Source organism: Tetranychus urticae, chromosome 1 (genome assembly GCF_039701765.1).
Source record: "Tetranychus urticae isolate SD_2017Ah chromosome 1, NJAU_TeUrti_SD_1.0, whole genome shotgun sequence".
Classification (NCBI taxonomy): domain Eukaryota; kingdom Metazoa; phylum Arthropoda; class Arachnida; order Trombidiformes; family Tetranychidae; genus Tetranychus; species Tetranychus urticae.
The window spans coordinates 22,507,898-22,534,895 of record NC_142958.1 but is presented as its reverse complement, the minus strand read 5'-3'; the positions used below and the strand labels follow the sequence as shown (position 1 = coordinate 22,534,895).

General features: G+C 32.5%; 2 protein-coding genes and 2 long non-coding RNA genes across 4 annotated transcripts in view; 1 reads left to right on the top strand and 3 right to left on the bottom strand.

Annotated features, from left to right (window-relative positions):
• Nucleotides 1–409: 409 nt before the first annotated feature.
• LOC107362467 (uncharacterized) lies at nucleotides 410–2,609 on the bottom strand. The gene is made up of 5 exons (XM_015929541.3): nucleotides 2,048–2,609; nucleotides 1,594–1,878; nucleotides 1,333–1,484; nucleotides 1,132–1,246; nucleotides 410–1,067 (listed from the first exon to the last, which is right to left on the bottom strand). Exons 1-5 carry the CDS (start codon nucleotides 2,090–2,092, stop codon nucleotides 921–923), a joined length of 744 nt encoding a protein of 247 aa, XP_015785027.1. The 5' UTR covers nucleotides 2,093–2,609; the 3' UTR covers nucleotides 410–920.
• Nucleotides 2,601–26,998, bottom strand: part of LOC107362466 (uncharacterized) — a 43,188-nt gene continuing 18,790 nt past the window's right edge. Inside the window, exons 2-8 of the mRNA XM_015929540.3 lie at nucleotides 11,092–12,427; nucleotides 9,578–11,004; nucleotides 8,289–9,462; nucleotides 6,305–8,199; nucleotides 5,606–6,238; nucleotides 4,938–5,179; nucleotides 2,601–4,633 (exon numbers count right to left, since the gene is read on the bottom strand). Of these exons, the coding sequence (XP_015785026.2) occupies nucleotides 4,454–4,633; nucleotides 4,938–5,179; nucleotides 5,606–6,238; nucleotides 6,305–8,199; nucleotides 8,289–9,462; nucleotides 9,578–11,004; nucleotides 11,092–12,427 (6,887 nt within the window). The 3' untranslated portion in view covers nucleotides 2,601–4,453. The remainder of the gene's footprint in view (nucleotides 4,634–4,937; nucleotides 5,180–5,605; nucleotides 6,239–6,304; nucleotides 8,200–8,288; nucleotides 9,463–9,577; nucleotides 11,005–11,091; nucleotides 12,428–26,998) is intronic.
• On the bottom strand, nucleotides 17,785–19,306 carry LOC149094781 (uncharacterized). The gene is made up of 2 exons (XR_016198145.1): nucleotides 19,183–19,306; nucleotides 17,785–18,813 (listed from the first exon to the last, which is right to left on the bottom strand). It is a non-coding gene; the product is annotated as an uncharacterized LOC149094781 (long non-coding RNA).
• Nucleotides 20,316–26,078, top strand: LOC107362468 (uncharacterized). The gene is made up of 5 exons (XR_016198144.1): nucleotides 20,316–20,470; nucleotides 23,341–23,563; nucleotides 24,009–24,491; nucleotides 24,645–24,742; nucleotides 24,853–26,078. It is a non-coding gene; the product is annotated as an uncharacterized LOC107362468 (long non-coding RNA).

Here is a 26,998-nt window from a genome sequence, read left to right as displayed (position 1 = left end):
TGAGTGTTTAGATAAACTTTATTAAACTTCATCTTCTAATTGTTATTGGTTATCAAAATAATAGTGATGTAATTGTTTTGAAAAGGTAAAACTGAAATGGTAATGTTTATGCAGCTTCAAGTCGCTTTTAAAACTATTAGCAAAATGATTGAAAGTGATTACATTTTAATTTTATATCAGCTGAACACATCTTTTACCAGATTTTGATTGAGCTAAATAGTTAGGCTTGTGAAGGTACCTTTTTCTGGTGCCTGTAGGATCCAGTAAAAGCTAGTGATTGGATCTATTGATGAAATCAAAACTCTACAAATAGATGACAATCATTCCAATCAAAATATAACCTGAATTTGGTGTTATGAAATGGTAATAGATCAACAACTTGCCGTAAATTAGCTCATCATTTAAGCTATTCAGGTTTTAACAAAAAATATTTATTTGTTTGAAAAATTTGCAAAACAAACCAAAATTTATACAGAAAAATAGATCAAATAAAATGCTTCAATCTTCGGAGGGAAAATATAACATTGATATTTTTTAAAACAGAAATGGCTTTTGAATTTTATTTGTCAGAATTGGTCAAATAGTCTCTTTAGGTCACTAGCAATTGTTGAAATGAAAGATTAATGTAAATCCAAAGAATCTTTGGAACGCTTCTTGGAAGTTTCACTTTGGTTTTGTGAGCATTTTGGAGGTTTCCACTGAAACCAATGAGTTTGTGGTTGAGTTTCCGACCCAGGATTGTCTGGAATCAGTTGAAATTGAATGTAAATTTTCTTGAAGATCAGTAAAAATCAATGAAGAAATATGTGAAATGATCCAAATGATGAGATGAAATGGTGGTTAAATAAATGATTGGAATTTCATGGAAAAACGAGGATTTTCTCAAATGATTTTAGCCTGGTCTCGACATGACTTGTGCCTTAATTATCGTAAAAAGGTAATCGACCCCAGTTTGAGACTTGACTACGACGTTCCAATGAAATTAAATCATCAGCAAGATGATACTGAGTGGGTCCACCAGTCCAAGCTGATGAATAGCTACTGTTTACTGTTTCCTCTTTCTCTGCCTGTAAAACAAATTAAAGAGTGTAAATTGATTAGCTATCACAAATTGAGCTTATCCAAACAAACCTTGTGATCGTCGATTATCATTTCACGAGATTCAGGAAATCTTTGGCTACTAGTTGAAGAAGGTGATTCCCCGAGTGATTGGTCAAATGAAGGTCCATCTTCACTCAATGTTTTCCTGTTCAAATTTGATGAGAAAAAGGCAATTAATTAATCTGGTTAAACGTAAATCTAGAAATGAAAAATTCTAATATTGACCAGTACTTTTTACTTCTACTCTCATTTGGTGAGTAAGAACCATGGCCTGTCCTTAAAACTTTCCATTGCCAGTCAAAATTACCAATCCTAAGATCACTTAATCCTCTATAGCTTTTCAATGTTTTATTGACAGAAGACCGACTACGAAGTGATTCATTCTGTGAGTAAGAAATGACGGAAATATGTTAGATAAATAGCTTAAAAAATTTAAATGGTTATCAAGCAATTAGAGTAAGCAAGATAATACACAAAAGCTGAAGGCAATACCTGAAGATCATAACGTTTGCTCGGCGTCCACTCAATGAAATCTTTTTCATGAGATGAATCTGGACGATGGAAGCATCTAGATTCAGAACGAGAATCACTTCTATTAAAATCCATTCTAGATGAAGATGGCCTGATTTGAGATGTCCTGTAGTGTCTCTTAAAGCTGATCGGTGGAAGTGAATCATCTGTTGGTGTATCTGGTGGTGATTTCCTCCTCTCCAAACTATCAGGATCCATTCTGGTGGCTGTCGTTGTTGGTGATCCATGTTGACTGTTTGGCGATGACTAGATAAACATTATGTAAAAAGGAAACAATTAATCATTGAAAAAATATTAGTTAATTAACAAAATAAAAATAATAATCAGTTATGTAAATATAACAAGTTATTACAAAGACAATGACATAGGACGATGACAATGAAGAGACAGCTGATACCAGCCCAAAGCAACATACCCAAAACCATAAAGTCCAGTGATGTAATGCTTCAACCAAAAGCATTTTTAACCAGAAAACCAGCAAATACCAGAAAATTTAAAAAATAAAAGTAATTAAGCCCCAAAAAAGCTTCAATCAAAGCCAACTGAAGCATAATAATGAAAGTAAAAAGCAATTGTTTACAACTAACTAGCCATCACCAAAGAGTACAAGATGAACCAAATTAAAACTAACTAACTAATTCAAATCATCGTCTCTAAGGACAATTTAACTACACAGAATGAATTGTAAAATTAAGTTTCAACCTGAATTGAACATTAAAAATCAAATAAAATATTGAATTGTTAAATGACTACCAATCCTTAAATCAGTTTCACTTAAAAATATATACAGTCAATAAAATTGTAACCAATTTAGAGATGAATCTTAGATTTGTTGATTGAACAAATGATAAATCTATTAATTGATGGTTAATTGGTTCATAATCGTAAGGTGATGCTCAAGAATGCAATTACACCGAAGGAAAAACGCGTTCAGCCCAAAAAAAAACAATAAAGCCCAAAGCGAGAGGAAAATTTGTAAATGTTTTAAATTTTATTTTTTGATTTCAAGTTTAAAGGTTGGAAGAGAGATGAAAAGGGTTGAGAAAAGGGATGAAAAGGAATGAGAATCAAAGGGTAATCATGAGGGGAACAAAGCATTTGGGAAACAATTTGATAGTCAGTGATTAACAGTTGGGTTTTACAATTGTGATGCTCTTAAAAATATGAAAAGCGGATCATTTTGAGTCCAAATTGCAATTTACTCGATAATCAACAATCACCTTCACTATCAATTGATTATTTGAATCTCATTAATCGTGAAGCAATTTAAAAACAATATATCAACATCTAAATTTCATTGATATTTTTGCGTCAAGTCTTTTGGTTTAGAGATTTCTATAATTAGTAAATTGTAACAATATTAACTATATTCAATTGAGTGAAACTCGAAAGGGTGAAAGAAGAGAAGAGGAAAGGAAAGAGATGATAAATTGAGAATCAAATAGATCTTCAATTGTAAACAATGAGAAATAAAATTTGCGAAAAAATTGTGTAAAAAAATAGTAAATTAACAGACATTGTTTCTCATTGATTTAATCAAAGATCCTTTCGATTCCAGTGGCACTTTTGATTGATTGTTGATGATTAAAATGAGTTAAACGGTAAATGATGATTTAGGAAAGGGACGGATGAAACTGTGATCAATTTGATTGACAATTCAACAGATTTAACTGTTGCATTAACATAAACAATTTGCTGGTAAAATGTGTCAACAGTGACATCTATCGAGTAGATTTATAACTGCCATTCAATTGTCGAAATTTGAATCACTATTTAAATTGTTGGAATGAAAAACACTGTTTACTTATTTCTGTCTCAATATGTCAGTAATTTAGTTTATTACTTTTTAGTGTTTAAATGTGAAACTTAAACTGTACAATTCCCAATCAAGATATTAATTAACTAGTCCATTAATCATTTATATATATAAATACTTATATAAATATAAATTGAGCATTAACTATCGTCTTTATTTAGTTTGATCAAAGATCGATTAACTTGTTTTTGTTATCTTTTGTTTGATCCTATCAAGTAAAATAATAATAAATTATTAACTGTCAAATTGAATAGTAGTTTAACAAGTCAATTTTGATGATTGGTAAGAATAAGAAGAAACTAATTGCCCTGAATTTATAGCAATTGCGTTGTGGGAAATTATATCAATAATAATGATAATAATTAAAATATTTAAAGACATTAATGATGATATAGCTGATGGTGAATCAAAAATTAATAAATCAGCTTCTGGCTTGATTGGGAATTGTAAACATGTTAAAGAGTAGCTTAAATCAGTTTGTTTCACTTGATGGGTTTAAAGTTAATTTTAAGCGCTTTTTCTGTCCTCTCTGCGTGAAAAAATGTGCATCAACGCAAAATTGTTTAAAGGTACTTTCGCTAAGCAGGAAGTCCCGGGAAGGAAGAGATGGAATGAAGATGATTGAGATGAGGAGGTAAAATCGGATGAAGATAGGTATGTGCGTGCTAACAAGGTTTGTGCATTTACAAGGACGTGAAGTGTTTTTAATCATGCGAAAGGAAGACGTTAGTGAAGGAATGATTTAAACGAAATGATTTTAATGGCGATGATAATGTGATGATCATATCAATTGAATGGTTGTTGAAGATGATGATATTTCATGCACAAGATGAGTTGTGTGTAAGCAATGAAGACATTGTTGACAATGAAGATGATTGTGATGAAGATTGGTGATGTTTGATGAGTTGATGAAAAAAACGCAACAAAAAAGTAGTAATGATAATGAACAGGATGAAAGTGAAGCCCACAATTAATTAATTAATGAATATTTATATGTATATTGTATCACCACATGTAAACTTGTCCTCGATGGATACCATAATTTACCTGATTAATGTGACGGGCTCGAGGTATTGTAACTTGAGGTGGCATTGCGACAAAAGATCCACCGACTGGACCTAAACTACGGTCTAAGCTCATATCATGGGACATGTGACGTCTAGAGGAACCATTACCGGCATAACCCTGAAAATTGAATGAGAAAAGGTAAAAAGAAATTAAAAAATGAGATTCAATAAAAAAATGGTAAATAATGGGTGATGGCAAGTACCAAGTTGGATTCATTTTAGCAAGCTTTGCCTTAATATTTCAATTGTAATCAGATGCTGGACAATTAATAATTTAATTGGTGTTTTCATTTGTTCACTTTACGCAATATTAGTAATGAAAGAAAGAGTATTCAGTCTTAAAATAGTGCGATAAAGGATACAAATTGGTTATAAAATGAATCTTGGTGATGGTGATAATAGACGATTGAAGGGTTACTTACGCCCATATTATTGGTTCCATCGTGTGAAGCATGACGAAAATGTTCACTTGACTCTGATGATGTTTCTAACATGGCTTTACGGTCAAGTGTATTGGCACCGATGGTTGGTGGTGCAAAGGCAACAATATTTTTAAAACCTTTTGGATAATTATTTTTCTTTTTGTACTTTCTACAACAATAGACGATACAGCAAACACACACAATGGACAAAATGGCTGCTATTGGCAGGAATGTTGCAAGAACTGTTAACAAAATAGAAAATGAGCGAAAAATTAGATTAGATGCGAAAAAAGGATTGAAAATTGTTGAAGAAATGAGATTAACAAGAGCAAAATGAAGTGAATAATTTTTCACATTTGGTGAAATTATTACAGCCAAAGAGTGGGTTGATGGGTAACCTAAAAAGTGTTATCAATTAAACTTTCCATGAAACCTGTACAGTTAATGAACAATCAACGTTTTTATGTGTATTATTGTTGTTAAATGAAGGTAATAGGAAATATTGAAAAGAAATGGCTGTTTGGATGTTGGAATTGAATTGAATTTTGAAATGATTGAACTTGAAAAAATAGATTCAATAAAGATAAAAATGAATATATTTCTATTCATATTTGATTGCTTTTCATATTTTTGCTCAAGCTAATAATGTGATGTTAAGGTTAACTTACGAAGTCCGTTAATCTCACAACGTTCGCCAAGATACATCCTTTGGCATTTACATGATGTCTTTTCACCATCTTCACTGCGAACACAGTCACCACGACCATGACAAGCTTCACAATTTTTAATTTCAGCAGCACAATGACGACCTGGTAAGTTGGGATCCATATCGGTGTAAGCACCTTTACATTCACATCTATAGGTTCCAGGTTTATTGATACAATAGGCGGCTGGATCACAATCATTGTACTTTTCATCGGTACATTCATCAAAGTCCATTACTTCATGAACATCAGCAACAATTGATGATGGACTTGGCAGAGATTCAGTTTCTGTTAATGATTTTGATAGTTCCATCTTAAGGACACCTTCATCTAAATCATCTCGTGAAGCAAGATGAACAGTCAAGTTGACCAAAACTCCATCCTCACCAGCAGCTGTTTTGTTGATACAATTTACATCAGCACCAATGTAATTTTCTTTGATTGTTGTGTTACGGTAAGCCTTTTCGACTTCATCTCGAGTTAGTTTGGCAATCTTTTGATATTCATTGGAACCATTATCAGATAATTCAGTTTTATAAGAAACAGATGATTCGCCGACTTTCATTAATTTGACCACAACAACATAACTTTGCAATTCTAGATTGAAAAATGTAACAAAACAATTAGTAAAAGAGTGAAACAGATTTTGTTAATACAACTTACCTTCACATTTGTCATCGCCTTCTTTACGAGCAAAGCCAGGTCGACATTCACATCGGAAGATATTTTCAGTTTCTTTACATATTTCCTTGTTTGCAATATTACATGATGGTTTGCATTGATCATCATCAATCACTTTTGGTGTTGTTAATGGTTTACTTGTTGTATTGGCGACCTTTACATCACTAGGTAAAGTTGAAATGGGTCCAGTTGGTGGTGGAGTAACTGGTCTTTTGGGTAAATATGGAGATCGTGTTCGTGATCCTGACGGCCTGATTGATATTGAAGGAGGTGTGGTTGATCTAGCTGGTGGACGGAATGGGGTGTAAGGTCTTCGACTGGGTCTTTGTGTAACTGGAACTCGCGTTGTGGCTGGCTTAGTGGGCTGAATACCTTGAGTTGGTATTACAAGAGTACGGACAACAGTTGTTGTAATTGAATTGAATATTAATGTGGTTGTTGTTATGGTTGTCGCTGACTCTTCTGCTGATGATACTGATGGCTCAATGTCAACAGTTTTGGTTGGATCACCAGCTGTTCCAAGTATGGTTCGGGATCCAACTATTGTTGACACAAATGTTCGCGGTGGAATAGTTGTTGTTAATACTGATGTGATTGTTAGAGGTGAATCTCTAGTGTAGTATACTTTGGTAGTAGTTAAAGTCAAGGTTCGAGTCATACTATCAACTGAAGTAACATAGCGGGTTGATGTTGGTTCAATCGAACCTGAATTTGGATTGCTGATAGATGATTCTAAAGCTTCATTTCCAGTGAAAAATATTGTCGTTGAACCAGCTGATTGATCAGACAATTTACTAGTTAAGCCTGGTGTTGTCTCGGTTGATCCAGAAGAGGAAACTGGTGGAACAACTGACCCTTCAAGTTTTGTTTCGGGTTGCTTTTTCCTCAAGTAAACATCATTTTTGCGTTGATAACCACCTCCATAGGTACCAAGATCATCATTATCTGTTGGTGTTAAATCTCCGGATGAAGAAGATGATGATGAAGAGGAAGATGAGGAAACTACGCCTGGCCCATCTTCACCCACTTCAATACCAAACTCTGGTTGATAGATTCGCTCCTCTGTATCATTGGGTCGAGCCTTACCACCAAGTGGAATATAAACTGGTTCAGAATCACCTGTCACAGTAATACCGCTCTTAGGAAGTTCAACTTTAGATGATTCGATTCGTTCATCAGTAGGTACAGCTGCTAATGTTTTATTTTTACCCGAGTTTTTAGCAATTAAATTGACAATATCTTTGATTGTATCACCTAAACCTCCAGCAAGATTGACATTTGAACCACCGCCAAGTAAATCACTCAACTCTATCACAGTTCCAGGTTTAATTGTAGATGAACCTGGTGCAACTGTTGTTGATCCAGTTGGTGTGGACACTGTTGGTGCAATAGACGATCCAGTAGCTGCTTCAGATGGTTTGTAAACAAGATCAGGGAAAAAGACGACTGTTGATCCACCAATAACGGTTGTTGATTTACCGATTGAACTGGCAGCGGATAAAATTACTGATGAAATTTGATCTTCAGATAATCCTTGAGAAGCTTTTAAGCTTTCAACAACACGAGAGAAAAGACTGGACTCTAATTGACCTGGTTGAGTTGATTCAAATCGAACGGAAGGATTAACAGAAGCTGTTGGTGCAATTCCTTCCGGTTGATGTTGATGATGGTGACGCTTTTCATTTTCACTTTCATGTCCATCAATTGAATACAACGGAGTTGTTGGTAAAGCCGATGATGGTGATAAAGATGAAGAAAGGGTAACATAAGATGTTACCATGGCATCTGATGAATCAGAGTCGACAGAGTTGGATTTGTACATAGTAATAACGGGATTAGATGCACCAGGTTTAACAGATGAAGAGTTTGGTACGTATCTGAAAGTAAGAAAAAAAATATGATTAGTTATAAACCTTAAGATAAGCGTATTTACACCTCTATTTAGAAAGCTTTTCAGGTAACTTACAAGGTGACAAGTGATGAAGTTGCTTCAGTTCTTGAAGCAACAATTGATGTATGACCATTGAAAAATGTGGTGTAATAAGTGTGAGTTACATGGAGAGTTGAAATGGATGGTATAAGAGCAGTCATTAAATCACGAGAAGATTTGAGTGACTCTCCATCGGCTTGAGTTCGAACAATATTGGCACCAAATTGAGCAGGTGAACGTGACTTAGTTGAATCAGGTGATTCAGTAGATCCGGCCCATTGGGTAACCACTGTGGGTGATATTTCCTCAATTGAAGATAATATCGTTGAACTTCCAGAGAAGAGAGTGATAAAGTGAGTTAATGTTGTGTAAGTTGATTTAGTTGTCAATAGCGATGGATAAGCGGACATTTGATTAATTGTTTCGGTTGTTGAGAAACCAAGTTTATCAGTGGATAAGGGAGGTGTTGGTTGACCAGTGCTGGGTAAAGTGAAAGTGACCACATTTGAAATGACGTCTTCAGAGGCAATTGTTGATCGTGGCTCTCCTTGAGTCAAAAATTTGGTATAAGTTGTGTAATAGGTTCGTGAAAATACGGAACCTTGTGGATTAGCGGGGTCACCGGTTCTTGATGGATAAATGGTTTTGGTTACTTTGATTGGTTCACGAAGGGTTAATATTTCACTTCGTGTCTCTTCAATTGGTGTAATTACTGATCGTGATCCATTAAACAGGGTTGCAAAGTAAGTATATGTAGAGTAAATGGTTGATGTTTCAATCTTTTCACTGGTTTCAACAACTGTGATTGGTTTTGCCGATGTTGATTCACTCTTTGTGGCAACAATATTTGGTAATGGTGCTGTTCGCTGTTGAGTAACCAAATTGGATACAACTTGTTCCGATGAGGAGACTATTGATGATGGTCCATTATAGTAGGTTGTGAAATATGTATATGTGGTGAAGACGGTTCGTGTTTCCAGGTCACTAGAATCAATTGCACTTGAATGTAAACCATCTCTCATTGAAACAGCAGCCCCAGTAACCAGAGTAGGCTCTAATGTAACTGGACCAGTTGGTTCCAAATTACTGCTGACCAGAAGGGTAACTCCATCAGTATTAACTTCATAACTTGCTGAAGATAAAGGTTCGGTTGCAATTCGAGAGTTTGTTATTTCAATTGTTGTCAAATGGGTTTTGTCTTGACCAGAATCTTAAAAAGGATTAAAAAAAGAGCAAAAAAAATATATATTCATTAGTTAAAAGTGATTAAGTTTCAATTTGTATCTGAGCCAATTGTGATTGCCAATTATAACAATTATTATTACCTGATACAACATATGGTATAGTGTGAGTTGTTGTTGTAAAGTAGGTAACCAGAACAGAAGATCGAGTTGGATCAATGGATGAATCAATTGAAGCTGATGAATCAACATCTTCAGATGATAATATGGACGAAGAGACTGATTCGCTTCCTGATGAACCTGGTGGCCGGACAACTCTACTTGCCACTCGGAATCTATTTTTATTGGGTCGAGCAGTACCAATGGGTCCTGTTCGTGTAACCACAACAAACTTGGGTTCAGTTGTCTCGGATGGAGTGATTGGTCGTCTAATTCGTGATCTAAGTCTATCACCAGCATAAGGTCTTCTAACAGTGACAGCAACTCGTTTCATAGAAGAGCTAACCAAATCAGATGAAACTAATTCAGTAGATGAAACTGCAAGTCCATCAGATTCAGTTGGAGGAAGAGGAGATGAACTGAGAATGGCAAGCGATGGTGTTTCACTTGCACCGTTATAAGATGATGAAGATAGAGGTAAATCAATTGATGAAGATGGTTCCAAGAAAAGTGATTCAGTAGCCTCAGGTGAGTCAATGGAAGAACTGATTCTGGGTCGTTGAACACGATTAAAGTTTGGCCGAGTTCGTACTCGCTGTCCTGGTCGACCAGTGACAACTTTAGATCTGATTGAATCTGGGTTAAGAGCAGTGCTTGAAACGCGAAGGGGTCTTCGAGATCGACCGAATGTTGCCGTTGAAGATGGATTTTCAATTGATGGGGTTGCCGTTGGCTCTCCAAATGAACCGGAGACTGAGAAGGATGATTCTAGGAAAGGTGTTGATGCATCAAGAGTGGGTAAATCATTGGAAGCAGGTAATCGGGTGAAAACTTCAGTTGGTTTGAGGTTAATTTCATCAGTAGCTAACCGGTTAGATGATGCTGAGAGTGTTGCTGTTGGTTCAATTAAAACATTTGAGACTCCATCTAATTTAAGGTAAGTATGCATTGCCAGATTAACTTCCGTTGTTGACCCACCGAAAACTCGTTTACCCAAATTAATTGTTGATGAGCCACCGCTTAAGGCCACTAAACCATCTGCATTAACTGAAGTCTCCAATTTAAGGGCTGCTAAAGCTGAAGGGTCTGTTAACCGAGATGTTGTTACCTCCGAACGAGTTGATCGCCGAGTAGCAGTACCATCATGAATTGTATAGAAGTAAGTGAATTGTGTGTGAAGTGCTTTAGGAATAGATGATAGAGCACCAACTTGTATTCCATTGGGTCTACCGATAGGAACTCGTTGTGAAGTTTCAATGACTGGTTTGCGGGTTCGAGAAAATTCAATTTGAGCTTTTGAAGGTGCACCTCGGACTGGTTCAAAGCCAGCAATATGGACATTTGATTGAACATTTACAATGGTAGTTGTTGGTCCTTTCGTCTTTGTTCCTAAGTTGGAGGTTCTTGTTGGTCTAATAATGAAATGAGAAACAAAGCAACATAATTAGTAAATTTATTAATTGTTGAAATTAACCTAAAAAAGTAAAGTAAATTCTTACCTGATATTTCCTCCTGAAGCAGAAATGATTTCTGCAATTGAAGGATCATAAGGTTGAGTTACACGAACTGAAGCAACTGATTCGCGGCTAGTTAAAAGTGTATGAGGTCCACGAATAACGGTTGTCAAATAGGTGAATGTTGTCAAATAATCAACAACGATTGGACCATTTGGTGAAACTGGAGAACCGGCGGAAAATGTGACTACATCATCTTTCAATTTAGATCCGAAACCTGATTCAACGGCGTCACCCGAATCAAGAGCATTATTATTAATAACTTCTTCATCAACTGGTGCATCCAAATTATTTCCTGGCACAGGACGAACACGAAGTGAGGTTGGACGAGTTGGCGATGGAACTCCAGGTGATGAACCTGGTCGTCTACCTCTGATTCGACGAGTATCCTGGTTACGTTCAAGATCACCTTCAGGTACTTCAGAGCCAATTGGTACTGGAGTAGCTGGTGGAGGTCGAGTAACAACAACAGCTGTCGGTGCAACAGCATCAGTTGGTACTCTTGATCTTATCCGGTTACCATTAACAGGTCTTATTCGTCTGGATCCACCAGTGGTTGGACGAACTCGTCGAGTTCGAGGTGGCTGAGTTGGCAGTGGTGCACTTGTAACCGATGGAACAGCAAACTCAGTTCCCAAAGCTGGCGGTAAAGGTTGTCCAATAACCGGTGGTCCACTAGGAGCAAGATCATCTTCCGTTGAAAGACTAACCGAAGGTCGCCTCACATTATCCTGGTCAGGTGTACGAAACACTGGAAGTCGTCGGAAAGGAGTGTTTGGTGAACTGGTTGGCTGTGGTTGTGGCGGAGGAGCAGCAACAGGCGAATTTGGCCTGCGAACATTGATCCTTTGGAATCTTGGTCCTAACTGTGATGAAGAGCCTGGAGATGAGGCAGGACTTGAGCCTGGTCCGTTTGCAAAGGCAATGGATGGTAAGTCTAAGGCTGGTGAACGATTAGGTGGTGGTGGAGGTGGCGATAAACGGACTCGCTGGAATGAACCAGTATTTCGAACACCAGGCTGTTGAAAGTTTATTGAAGGTTGTGATGACGGTGGTGACGGTGGCGATTGAGGGAATCCCTCAGACGATCCATCGACCGGACCAACTTCCCTGAAACTTTCAATATCAGAGTAATCGGGTGTATCGTCTGTCGGTTGTAAATGACTGCGAGGCGGAGACGGGAAAGACTGGAATCCTGGCAAGTTGACCCGAGTAAAGTCTCGCAAGAAGTCGACTTGTGGAGCCAAGTTAAAGCCCAAGTCATCGTTGTTAAATTGTTGTAATTTACGTTTCTTAAATGAATAAGAGTCACTTAAATTTTCTGTTGAACAAACGGAGAAGAATACGATAATGTTATTAATTATGAAAATAATTCCAAGGAAATTCATGGAAATCACATTAAATTAATCAATGGAAACATTAATTAAAACCAAATCAATAAATCCACCAAAAAATGGCTTTTAAAAAACAAAAACAAAACAATCCAAAATGGAAACACAAAGTGGCACAGAGTCGAGAGAAGAGTTCACTTTAATGAAATTTTATCCATTCAATTGAGGATACAATTAAAAGCAGTGAAGCAAAACAAAAAACAATGTTGATCAACAATTAATAATGTTAATAAGTTAATCTTGCATCGAAATGGTTAACACACAATTCAACTTTAACATTGCGATTCACCATTTTCATTGAAAGTGATATCAAAATGGTAAAAGGTTGCATCCAAATGAGTGAAAAACCTGATCAACCTCATCATCTTTTACTCTCTTTACTCACTCATCTCACTCTCCTACTCAAAGTTGAAAACCAAAAGAAAGGCGTTCTAACGTTTTTAGGCCCACTTTTTTTGTATCTTCAAACTTTTGCCAACTTGAACATTGGACCAAAATTACAGTCGATCATGAAACAAATGCAGCAAAAACATTGACATATTGGGTTAACAGGCCTTTTCACCAGATATTTAATTTCATACGATAATGATGATACTTGATGATACTTGTTGACCAATAATTTAAGCATAAAAAGAGTGAAGAAAAAAAATGAAACTGGAAAAATTGAAAACAAATAACAACCAACAAACAAAAAGACCAACAATACAAACAGCCAATTTTGTGACTAAATTTAGTTTAAACCTCTATCTACATAATATATTACACTTTTGGATATCTAATAGTTATCAATATTTAACGGTAAAACCTCATTTTGACCTGATATTGACCAGTATTAGAACCTAATCTTAGCCATTTCTTAATCTTGAACATTTCTTGCGCTATTTTAGGTCAATCATCATCTTGTCCTTTTCCCGTTCATCTTTAAATTTACCGTAAACTATCATTACCTTCATATCTTGATCAAACAATATTAAATGTTTGTCTCAATTTTTCATCAGCAACAACAAAATGAAACTTTCATCGTCTGAAAATTGAAATCCCATGAAAAGATTATCCAATGTGAAATGGACAGCATTCACAATGAAAAAGAGGTAAATAATGAATACGATTCATTCAAGTATCAAGTATAATCAACAGTCTTCAAGTGAAAATACGTATTATTAAATTAAGATTGAGATTAAATTCAACATCTCACAGCATCTGATTATGAAGGCAACAATTTACTGATTCACTTATAAATACATTGAAAATGGCATTTAGTAAAAACTGTTCACATAAAGCATTTTGTGTTAAACAATAACCTTAATCGTGATTAAATTGTACTGAAATGGTTGAATAAGAAAAGACAAATTGATAACAATTTATCAAAGGCAATCAATAATCATATAATTATCATCAAGTAGTCTCTCTAATCCTGAATCAGTTTCATTTCAATTTAAAATTAAACTCTTCTCCTACAATTTGAAATTCATGAAAAATTAGAAACATTTGGTTTCCCTTGAAGATGATTATGATTAAAAAATATAAATACTAATTTGTTGTCACGATAAGGTTGATTATGAGACAAAATATGAACATAAAGCACTGGAAAATTGTTAGGCAACAATTTAAATTGTAACCAGTTCCGCATCAATGTACAGTCACAACAACAAATCATAATTGCAATGATAATTGTAATCATAATTGTTATGGGATCGGTAATAGAAAATAAGCCGAATCTTAAATCATCTTCTTATTTCTTTAACTGGTTGGTTGATTATTTTATGACATAGAAGCATCATCATTCTTCCTTAACCATCAACATCATTATCAAAAATCAAGAGTAGAAAATTTGTACTTCTTCTTAATTTAGTTAATTTTTACGGTAATCACAATCCCAAGTAACTTACCTTTTACTGTTACTGTTTCAACGTTATCGTTAAAAAAATGATAATTTGATATTTTGATACAAAAAAAATGCAACTTATTTTTCACTAAATAGCTATCTGAAATTTAATGTTAGTGATGATCATTATTGGGATTATGTTGATGTTGAAGTTTCCGTTGATGATGTTGCTGATGATACGTTTTCACCCATCACTAGAGCCATTCTTTTCCCTCGCCATTTTACCCTTTTACCTTATACTTACGCACTATTATCAAACTAATTGTTATTCCCTTCAAATTTTATCGTCTCTAATCGTTTTAAATCAGCTTATTTAACCTTGCAAATCGTCTAAAAATGACTTTAAATACGACGGTAAAGAACGGCAAAAATACATCTTTTTTAACCCTCAAAAAATTAAATGCAACAACCAAGAGAAGTGAAAGATTTTTCAATGTCTTTTATGAACAGGCTCACAATTGTAGCAATTGCTTGAAGGTTCCATACAATTCCAGGTTAAAATAACATTAGTTTGGGTTATAATTTTTCATTAACCACAATAATAACAATGAATAAAATGTAATCTAATAGTTCCGGTTAATTTTGTTCCTAATAGTAACAAAATAAAAATGATATTGCAATATCCATTAGCCATAAAGTTCAAGTTTAAAGATGATTTAGCTTAAGTAACCATTGCTGAGCCAGTTTAAAGGACGAAACAATTCTAATTAAACATAATCTAAACTAAATAATCTAGATATTAAGCATAATTTAACACAAAAATAAAACTAATAACAATCCAACAACAGTTACTTCCTAGGATCAAAACGTTAAGATCCAAGTCTATGTATCAACCAATATCTGATACAAAGAGCAAATTTTGGCTCCAATTTCAAATTTTGATGAAATAACAGTTAAAAGCTCAAGTAATGAGGCTAAAATTTAAGGTTGACCAATTGATTGTAGCTCTAATTGTAGTCTTAATTGGCAGTCAGGATTTGATTGAGACGTTGAAATGAACTCTTTCATAGAGTGATATTATAAACAATGAAACAAAGAGTTGAATCAAAAAAATGTGTTACAGTAATAGCGAAATGTAATTAATATGTTGATACTATTGATTGTTATATTAATCATAGCTTTTTTTGTCTGTAAATTACTGGTTTTAATGTAGCTTGGTTGAAGGTTATTGTTGTTAACAACAACAATTACATGATTATGATTATATATCATCATTAAAGTGTGATCCAGTTGACAGAACAATTTAAAATGAAATGTTGATGAGCCAAGATTATTTGGTTCATCGGATTGACTCTGTTATTATTGATTTGCTTGTGCAGCTCAATTAATTAAGAGTTACATTTTCACTGTAATAATAATGATCAAGTCTTAATGTAAAAAAAGAGGAATGAAAATCAAAAAATTATTTAGTAACACACATTTAATTGTAAACCCTTTGATTGAATTGGAAGCAGAAAAATGAAGACAAATTTTGCCTGCTTTTCAACTTCACAATTAACCTTCAAATGTATTTAGTTATGTATCAAACTATTTCATTGCTGTTAACCTGAATATAATTATAATGATTACCAATAAAATCACGTTAATATACTTAGAATATTGATCATTATCATGATAATCATCGATTGATTGAGCAAAAGAAGCGGATGAAATTAATTTGAGTTCATTGTTGCCATCATTTTGTTGGTTTCATGACTAAATTTAATTTCCAACTCATCGCTATTTTTAACAGTGTTGTCATTATTATTGACCTGAGTAAATTGCCTCTGAATTGATAATGAAAAAGGAATCAAATTAATTCAATTGATTGGTTTTAATACAAAAATGACAAAAAGAAGTAAAAATTGAAAAAGGCGCTGAAGTAACTGGTTAGTGTAACAATGGTAACGGTAATGACAACGGTAATGGTGAAAGCAACAGGTTCAAGTTGGATTTTTGTAAATTACAATTTGACTTATTATTTGTGTTTTGTATAATTTAAAAGATGATTTAGTCACTTGTTTGGCGACAGTTAATCAGTGAAAGTGTCTCAGCTATGAATTGGTAAAGTAAATGAAGAAAAAAATATGCCAACCATGAGTGTTATGAAAGTGACGCTCACACACATTAAATAATCATCACCCAACAGTATATTAAGACAGGGATTACCAATTGTTGATGATGATTATTACACTCACACACTTTGATTCATCACTTTTTTATCACCATTAAAGGTAACTCATCATTATCATCATTTCCATCATCAATTATAACAGTAACAAAACTACATGTTCATAATCATCTTGAGATCATTTCATTTCCTTCAACTTGGTCGCCTACGAAATGACAATGATTTTATTACAATTGTTCACTTGATTTGGTAACATTTTTTTTGTACAAGGATAAGGTTTACCTAAATATAATATGTAATAATACGATGGTTACCAGAATTTAAATTTGGTCCAACACTCGGTAGTCATGAAAATTACTTGATATGGTGAAACAAATTGGTAATGTTCAATTCTGCCACTTGTTGACCCTGATCTAAATCTAATGGTAAATCCAATTTTAGATGAAATTATTCAATAAAGTAACTATTGGTATTGTTATTGGTATTAATATAGCAAAGAAAAGTTGATTGATTTTGAAGCAAAGCAAACCTTAATTTAAAAGGTTCATTATTTGATACTAATAATAATAAGAAAATACAAATGTGGTTTACAGGTAAGAAAGTAATTAAAGGTTTGATCATTTCAATTGTCCAGTTAACAATGCTGTTTAATTTTATTAATGTGTGTAACCTTTCACTTTCACTTGGATTATTGTTATTAATATTTAATTTGGCAGGTTTGATAATGAAAGGCGTTGGGTGTGTTTCAGTTTCAAATTCAAGCCTAACTGTGAATCAACATTTGAAATTAATAATCATTTCAGTGAAGGTTAACAATTTATTATTATCATGTATACATCATCATCATCAGTCTTATTGTTATGATTCAGATGATAAAAAAGGTAAGGAAGCAAATCAATGTCTTTAAAGCGTTAAATGGTTTAAACGGGTTAAAGATGATTAGAATGATTCTCTTAATGTAAATATAATCAACCTGATTAAACCTTTTGATTATTTAAAATAGCCTTGGACATTGGGTTACAAGTAAAATCTCTTCATGAGTCAGTTAAAGAGGTTTGATGGTTAAAGAAACGGTGAAATATCATTAACATTGATTTTTAGTGTTTTTTAAGGTTAAACTGGGCTTTCTCTTAAATTGGTTTACATTCAAATTAAATTGTCACCATTTGAAGCCATTATAATCATTCAATTAGAAAGTAATTGATCATCTTGTAAAACATCAGCCTTGAATTTAGTTAACAACAATTTGATGATTTAGGATGATTAGATGAGTAAAATTAAGTAATAACAGATTACGGGTAAAAAGGTAGCAATAATGACTTGAGATGCAAAAAAGATCAAATTAAATCAGTATAATTGTAACAATAATAGCAAATATAATATTATAATTGTTGAGTCTTGTTATATATTTATATATTTTTTTTATTGCTACACATTTGATTATAACTACCATAACAGTTAACAATGATTGAGAGTCATTCAATTGTCAAAGTAAACAAGAGTATGATGAAGATGTATAAATTGAGACAATTATTTACAATAGCTAAGAGTGAGATTTAGATTGTCAATTTGATCTTTTTTTTGGCATCCTATTCAAATCATGTTTAATGATAATGGCAACCATAATTGTGATAAAATGCCTATTAAGGTCAAAACAGTGGTTCGCAAACAGTGGAAATTTGAATTAAGACAAAATTTAGGACACTTACTTTACTCGTCTATTTACTGGACACAAAAACACACATAAAAGCTGACCAGGGTTCAGTTAATGTAATATATGCTTTAAGTGTAGAAAAGTTTATCACTCTGTTTTTCCCAGTCTTTTTGTTTCCCTTTCTCTTAATTTTTTTTCTGGTTAACTGTTTTACCGTTAATTCTGAGTCTCTTGAATTGCTCACTTTTCTCATCTTTAAGATAATCACGATTATCCGATTAACCAAGAAAATTTAGCAAACAATATTTAAATCTAAACACAATGTTGATGATCCTCACCAACACCATCATCATCATCTTTATCATGGGAATTGTGACTTTTCTTGGCCTTAATTTCATTAGCCCGTGATAATGTTGATCTTTGTCAAGCTTGTAAATAATGAAATGTACGCTTTGTAAATGATGATAATCTGCTATCCGGCAATCAGGTAATAATTAATCTATCTTTATGTTGAACAAAAATATTAATCAACTTGGTAAGATTGATTATTGATGGAAAAACTGTTACACATTGATGTTGAATTGAATTTTGGATGAAGATATTAAGTTTCTTCCAAGAGTGTAGATGATGAAAACTTTGATCCATTTGATGACTTGTTTTCTGGTTCCTTCAGTGTAAGTAAATTGATATTGTCATGTTAAAACATGTAAAGATGCTGCTGAGGGTTGTTCTTGTTTCGGTTCAACTTGATTGTTATGAGGTTAATAAACTAATTGTCTTCAAATTTCTGGCGCAAAAAAATATATTAATATTTAGGTGATAATTGCCAAAGAAGACAATTCAGCACGCCTCTCATCACTATTCACCAATCATGATTATAATCAGTTTCAAAGGATATTTAACGTTTCAATAGAACCTTAGCTTCTCATCATCATCACCATCATACTAATCATCGTTTCTTTCCCAATCAATCAATCAAATTTTACTAATCTTATAACAAGAACAAAAAAATAAAAACAAGGAACAATCAACAAACCTTAACATGTTTAAATTAATTTACAAAACGAGTTGACAACATAATGGTAAAGATGGCAAAGATTAATATTGACAAAAAACTAAACAAAAAGCAACTTGAATTTATTGAAAACACATACAAGTACATGAAACCTTTTACAGATTGTAGCCCATTACAAAAGATGAGTCGGAGTACTTAATCATAAAGTGACTCCATCAGATATGTTGCAGATGAGTTTCCCTTTGAACTCATCATGGTTACATATCGGGATATGGCTTAGGCGGCCATTTACAATAATTGGGTGAACGGGAATGGGGTAAGGGAGGACAATAATTGTTGGGTGGGGAAATGGGCTTTTACAAAAAATAAGGTTTCAGGGGAAAGGTGTATAAATGTGTTTTAGCAATAATTAAATGATTAGAGATATTTCTTTGAATATTCTAGCTGTTGTGTTTATTTCATCTAGTGATTTTTTTATTTTCTCGGTTGAGACTGAATTGTCTCATTGAAATAGAATTGAATTGATTTTGATTTGTTTGAGAAAGATTTGATTTACGATTTTTGGTTTTTGATTTTGATTTCATTATTAATTTAGTCACTGTTAATAATTGTTGAATGTTGGTTGTCCCTTTCACTATTGACTTACCCTATTAATGATTGATTTTTTTTGGAGGTCGTTTGGGTCATCTAGTGAACATGAATTGGTGATCACTCACCTCAGTTTTCAATTATGGGTTGTAATCAGTAGTACTAAATTGTAATTATTTGCACTTTAAGAAATATAATATTACTTCTAGTCAAAATAATTGTTTCACACTGTTTGTAATATTAATTCACTGAAGTAAGTGAATTGACAAGGAAGAGAAAGAAATGGTGAAAATTAGAAATAACAGTTAACTTGATCAAATAGTGAATAATTAAGATAAACAGGTAAATGAGGTATAAACAGTAGGTTTAATCAATTAATTGTTAATTTATTCACCAGAAAAAAAAAGATTGAAAATTTGAAGCAAGAGTAAAAATATGCAAAACCGGTAACTGAAAACCTAAAAACGGTTAATTTTAGTTAAGAAAAATCGTTAACCCAAAGGAGTAGCCATAACAACCATTTACCAATAAAAATTATCTAAAATATAAATATCCAGATTTAACCCAATCACATCAATTTATAATTAACGGTCGGTTACTTGGCAACAACCAGACCATTGTTTTTGGTTAAACTGGTTTTTTAGACTAATGTCCAACTATTTATTTTATTACAATCATGTTTAATCCAAGTTTAACCCTGGAATTGATCCAAATTAAAAAGGTAAGAATTAACAATTGATGAACATTTTCCCCTTCTCTTAATCTCTTTCTTTTCCTATTTTTCTGTCTGTCTGTTTCTTTCTCTCTCTCTCTAATTTCCTTGTTAAATAGTTTCAGGGTCAATCAAAAATCTGTTAACATCAACTTTAACCTAAATTGTTAACAGTAACACAATAAAATTACAGTATAAGTATACCTGTTACAAGACGTTTAAAGTTAAACAATCAATGTTAATTATTAGCTGAAAGTAAAGCAAACAGACAAACAAGTGTACAAAAAAAGCGATACCAACTAATGAACCACAAAATGATATTCAACTGTATTTATACAACTTTACAACAATATTTATCCCAATCCCAATCCTGAAGATAAATTTACAATTAGAAATGAAAACAAAATGAACTGATTGTAACAATAAGAGATGAAGAGTTATTGTTTAACTTGCTTTACATCCATTACCAACTGTATAAATAACAATCTTATTACCGATACATCTACTTTACATCGTCGATTGATATTGACGTTGAATTGTTGTAAATTAAATGTTCAAACTTTTACAGATTGAGGTTATTGTTCACAATTTATCAGGTAATAATAATAATAGTAAACAGTTAACATAATAATAAGCTCAACTGTGAACCCTTATATAATACATGTACTGATATTGATATGTATTTATATCGTCAACATGATTTGAATCATTTCGTTTTTTTAGCCAAACAAAAAAAACCTATTGATTGTATAATTCAGTTATTGACATGTATTCAAAGGTTAATGTTAACTGTTAGACTGCAATTGAAAATTTTGACCCTATCTTGAGCCAATTTAATCAATTTTACCTTCTCTAATAATCAAAAAAGTCAGTTATTATTATTTTTACAATACCAGGTAAAAAATGGCTCAGACATTGAAATATCACTGAATGTTTCAAAAGTGGAAGACACACAAACAGGTAAATCATGAATCAACTCTAGACAGATTAATCGTCTCGATTACAATTATGTTTGGCCCTTTTTTACTGCTTTACCCAATAATATTGACTCAATATTATACACTTTTCAAGGTAAACCAGAAATTGGGTAATTTTAATTAATCCCAAAGTAATAAATAACAAGTTTACCTCTTAAAATCTCACCCTTTACTTTGATTAGGAATAAATTGTTGCCATTTTAAAACTCTAAGTGTGTTGAGAGTAATCATTATTCAACAATTTGCCTTTCATTTCATTTTCAAGATGCTAATCAATTGATTAACCAAAGACTAGTTAAAGATTGATTAATCAGAGAATGGCAGAGTTTACTTAACTGTCAATTGTCACTAATCATTATTCACATGCAGTCTAATTAATATTAATTTTTTACTTGGCAAGAAAAGGTTCATTTAATAAGCTCGTTTTTTTTCAGGCTAAACACAAATTTAAAAAGATTGACCTGAGAAGCCAAAGCTGAAACTGAAGATGATGATGAAAGTCACGGGATGAAAGACCAGTTTCATTGAGAAAACCGGTGATCATCTCTTTCTTTTTCCTCTTTTTTCTCATCTTCATCATTCTTAAGATACTCAGGTATTTAGGTCATCTTGCTGAGTAAAATAAACACCAATCCAAAAGTGGAAGGTGCTAAAGCATCATCAGAATGGAAGAAGAAGAAGAAAAGATGAAAATGATTTAGAGATGAAAGTAAAGAATCTTTTGTTCCTCAGTAAACAGATAAAATAAACAAATCAATAATAATGATAATAGTAATGATAATATTAAAAGGAAGACAATAGTCTCTCAATAATATTGTATTCACATCTCATCTTTGAGATATTGATTGTTCAACTGATTAGTTTAACAGATTATCGACAACAATAACACCAAATTGTAATAACAGTTAACCCAATGATTTAATTTAACTTTTCCCTTCAATCCATCACAACAAACAAAATCAGTGATTACATGTTAATTTGTTGAATGATAAATAGCTGATTAAATATTCAGTTGAAAAAAAGTGTGTAAAGTCAATGTCCGACGATTAACTCATTTCCCTGCAAGTTATCAATTTTATTCAACCGATTCGTTGATATTATCATTTTTTGTGTTCAAATAGTCAACAAATAATCACTCATTAATAAGGCCAATCTGTTGATTTGCCATCTCGTCTATTATACGCTTCAATTTTGCATTGCAAAGCAAATCGACACTTTTAGATTGTCGTAGCTGAATAATTTTCCCAATAATCATCATGTTAATCTGATTTGATTACAAACTGTTAGACAAACAATGAGATTGGTCGACTTGTTGCTTTAATGGATTGCAAAAAAACTGTTCAAATATCTGTTATTAATAGCTTGACGAAAGTTGTCAAATGTAAAGATTAATGATTACATTTTCATTTGATTAACTATTAACAGTTATTATTATGATCATCATCGATTGCACCTTAAAGATAAATTGTAATGGACTTTTTGTTTCTCTAAATTTTTCAACAATAAAGTTGATCAATTATTGGAACGTTATAATAATAAAAAGGTAATATCAAGAAATGGTAATAATGATGAAACTGTTTAGCTAATAATAGTTTTGATAATATGGGCACAGTTATTATTATTATCTGGATTCAAGTATCATGGAATGAAGAAAATGAAGAAAAGAAATGAAATAATATTCAAGTATTGATTGTTCATTTGCTGCTCCTATTGCAAGTAAAATTTGATTAAATGACAAGGTTAATAGAGTAAACTTGATTGTTTAACATGTAAAGGTCAATTAAGTAGCCTTGATTGAAAACTCGTTCAAGTCTATGTTTATATGTTTCCAGGTTTGTAAATGTAAAACAACAACAACAGTAAATTTATCACTAAAATTTTGCTTTTTTTTCTTCCTTACAGTTCTTGCTTTGACCGGAACCCAATTTACCAAACCGGACTTTAAAATATTTAAAAAGGCCACCAGGATTTGAACATCTTTAAAGCTCTCTCTCTCTCTTCTGGTCATCCTCATCTTGATCCACATCCTCATCATTTTTGCGTGTTTTAACTACACAACTTGAAAATAAAATTACAAATCCCCTGAAGGAACAACTATTTTTGCAAATACAAGTTGAAATTAAAGGTAAGCTGATTCAATGGAAAAAGGTAAAAGGATTTTGTTTGGATCAACTTTTTAATTTGATTCATCATCTTCATTATCATCATTTACCGGTTTATATTAGCACAATTAGTATGCTAATTGAAGTAATCTCATAGTTTTTGATGAAGGCTTAAGAAAAATTGGAACATTATGATTCAATTGGTTTCATTCATCTTTCAATTAATTGTCTTGAAGATGGTAAAATTGATCATTTTGATTGTCGATGCATTACTGGATCAATGATACGGTGATATTGAAAATTGGTTAAACAATTATCAGTCTTGCTCTCATTTTCAACTCAAATTGAAGTGTCAATGCTTTGTTTTCATTTATAATTGTCTTATTAACATTAAACTTGTCTGTTAAAATTTTTAATTGTGATTTAAGTAAAAAAAACTAACTCTTTCTCTCTCTTTCTTAATTGCAGTTGGCGAAATGGTGGATTAAATGATCGCTCAATTTCAAGCCTGAACCTTCATTGTTTTGAAAGTCAAGTTAACACACATTACCAATAAGGAACATTTGGAAATTTGATTTAACTGAAATCTCAAAATGCTGGATTAACAATTGAAATCTTACTGTTAACCCAGGCTTAACCGTGAGATTGGATGTTTCAAACCTTTTTCGTTGAGCGCGGGAAAAATGCGGTTTCCGGTTGACAACATTTTCAAATGTTTTCGCTGAACAATCTGTCTTTTGTTGGCTTATTAAATGTTTCACTAAACTCAGTTCAACTGAATTGTTGCAGTTTTAAACAGGAAATATACTTGAATTTGTAACAGAAGGAGAGTTAACAAGTTAAAGAGTCGCAAAGATGATGACAATGTTTTCCTATTAACTGGCCATTCAAAACGGACTGAGAGTTGACCTTAACTTGGTTTAGGCCATTCAAGTGTTGTACATTCTCTATGTTAGTATACAATTCATTAAATGTTTTACAATTGCTTCTTTTGTAGTTTCATTTGCGATGAGAAAAATTCTTTTTCACCATTTAATCATATTAACCTTTAATTATTTTAATTGTTTTACTTTAATCTTTCTTTCTTTCTTTTCTTTCCAATAGAATAAGATTTCTTTTTCTCGTTTAATGGTTGGAATAATCAAATTGGAGATTCTGCGAAATATCAATGATCCAAACTGTATGGCTTATTAAAGTTGATGGTAATAATATTGGACTTGTGTGATTGTTGAATGTTTAACAAACCATAGTGACCATTGAGCTGCAACTTGATCTAACCTTGGATTTACTTTTTTCTCAACCTTCTTCTCAGGAAAATCTTATTGTTGACCTGACACATTGTTGGCCTCATGAAACATGTAAAAACTTGACGATTGACTTGATGCAAAAGATTCTCATCATTATCATCCTCACAAGCTAATCTGAAAGAGATACAAGTCAACAAGAATCAAAACATATTGAGTGCACACATTAAACCATACGGTAAAGCTGAGCAAAATGGAAAAGCTTTTCAACTGTTACAGATTAATTATTGGTGCAATTTGATAATCCAAAATATGACAATCGCATTGGAAAGGAAGAAAACGAAATGCCGTGTAAAGTGATTTTAGGAAAATTTACTCTTCATTGGAAAACAATTGTTGATTTAGGATTATCACAATGTTCATTGGGATACATTGATGCTGTCAATTTAGAGACCAGAAAACTCAGAAGCCGCAAATTTTACAGATGAAACGCACGAAGACTTTTCTCAGCTCGTCTTTCCTATCAAATGAATTAATTTCCATTCAAATCAATTCTTGGCATTTTATTCACTTCCCTTGTGAGAAGAGATACAATTTCAAGCGGAAAGGCCGTGGGTAATATGGTTAAAGTTGAGCATTCAACGGAATCGGAACAAGCAGGCAAATAATCAATATGAGCAATAAATTGTTCAATCCAATCTCTATTCAAGTTCATATTTTACTTTATTACCAATTTATTATGTAAATTGATTGGCTGCCTTTCATAGGTGTGTGAATCTGGTTTACTTGGCAAGTGAAGGACAATTAAATCAACATTAGATTTAATTTTAACCAAATTTCCTTCAACAATTTTTTCATCCAATCAACTATTTTACTAATCAATCAATTGAATAATCAATCACAATGAGTAACAACAAATCGACCCAGTGAACAAATACAAATAATGTGAGAGTCAATAAGTAAGAAAATAAAGATTTATTTCTTCAAATTTGTTATTGTAACACTAAATCGAAGACAATTGAATGGTAAATGTTGAAAATCACAGTTCCGATTACAATTGTACGCAAATTTAAATTGATTTGTGATTGATTATTATTGTTGCCAACAAAAGTTGAGCCTTTACTTGATGGGACAACAATTTTTATTACAATACCCGAATCAAATAACGGAACTCAACTTGATAAGACAGATTTATCAAATTTGAATTTAAATTCATGTTAAGGGGAAACATTAAAAATTGTAAGGCTAACTGTCCTTTTCATTGAGCTAATACAATAACAAACTTTTTACCAACCTTTTATTTGTCTCTATTTATTTTAATCACAATCAGTTTCGATAGTAATCAAATTTGGTCATGTTAATCAGGAAAAAACAAATGATTGCCTTCTGTTCACCTTTATATTCCGGTTAATGGACAAAGTTGTATTAATAAATTAATCTCACCAATTTTTGCATTGTCTGATAATTACAATTGCAAACCTTAATAGTTAATCCTTATTTATCCTAATTACATAATGATAAAGTGGTTAGCAAATGTTGACAGGTTAAACTGTTATTGTTAAAAGACAAGAAATATCAAGCGGATTGTTCAAACCATCAACTAATGATAAAATATATCAAAAATCGAAAGGAAAGTCTTTCCTACAAATCATAATAATAATAATTATCATTCCATAATAATGATAAAGATGTTATACTTGATAAACAAAAGGCCAAAAGGTGAAAAAACAAAGAAATGGTCGTCAAATATTAGATTAGAACATTTGATCAAATTCAAATGATAGGGTTGAGAAAAAAGTAATATAAATTAGATTCTGCAAATTACGATGATAGCTTTACGAAGTTACAAAGGTGAGACAAAATTCAACCCAAATTTAACCCGAATTTAACCGTATTTTTTTGGTGTTTCCCTCAAGAAGGATAGAATGGATCGCATCGACCAGCTTCCACTTGCCAGATATCAGATCGATTTACAATTTTGTTTCAACCAAATTGATTAGTCCTGATTCTTTTTTGATGATTATAAGACAAGAGACCATGAGGGTATCATCATGGATTAATATCCAAATAATTTACATGCACAAACAGGAATCCGATTCATATAAATTGAGCAATTATAAAAAACCATCATCTGAATAACTTTTAACATCCAAACTGCATAATTGTAACCATTTATTTTAAGTGTATCAAAATTGACCGATATTTTTTGTACTA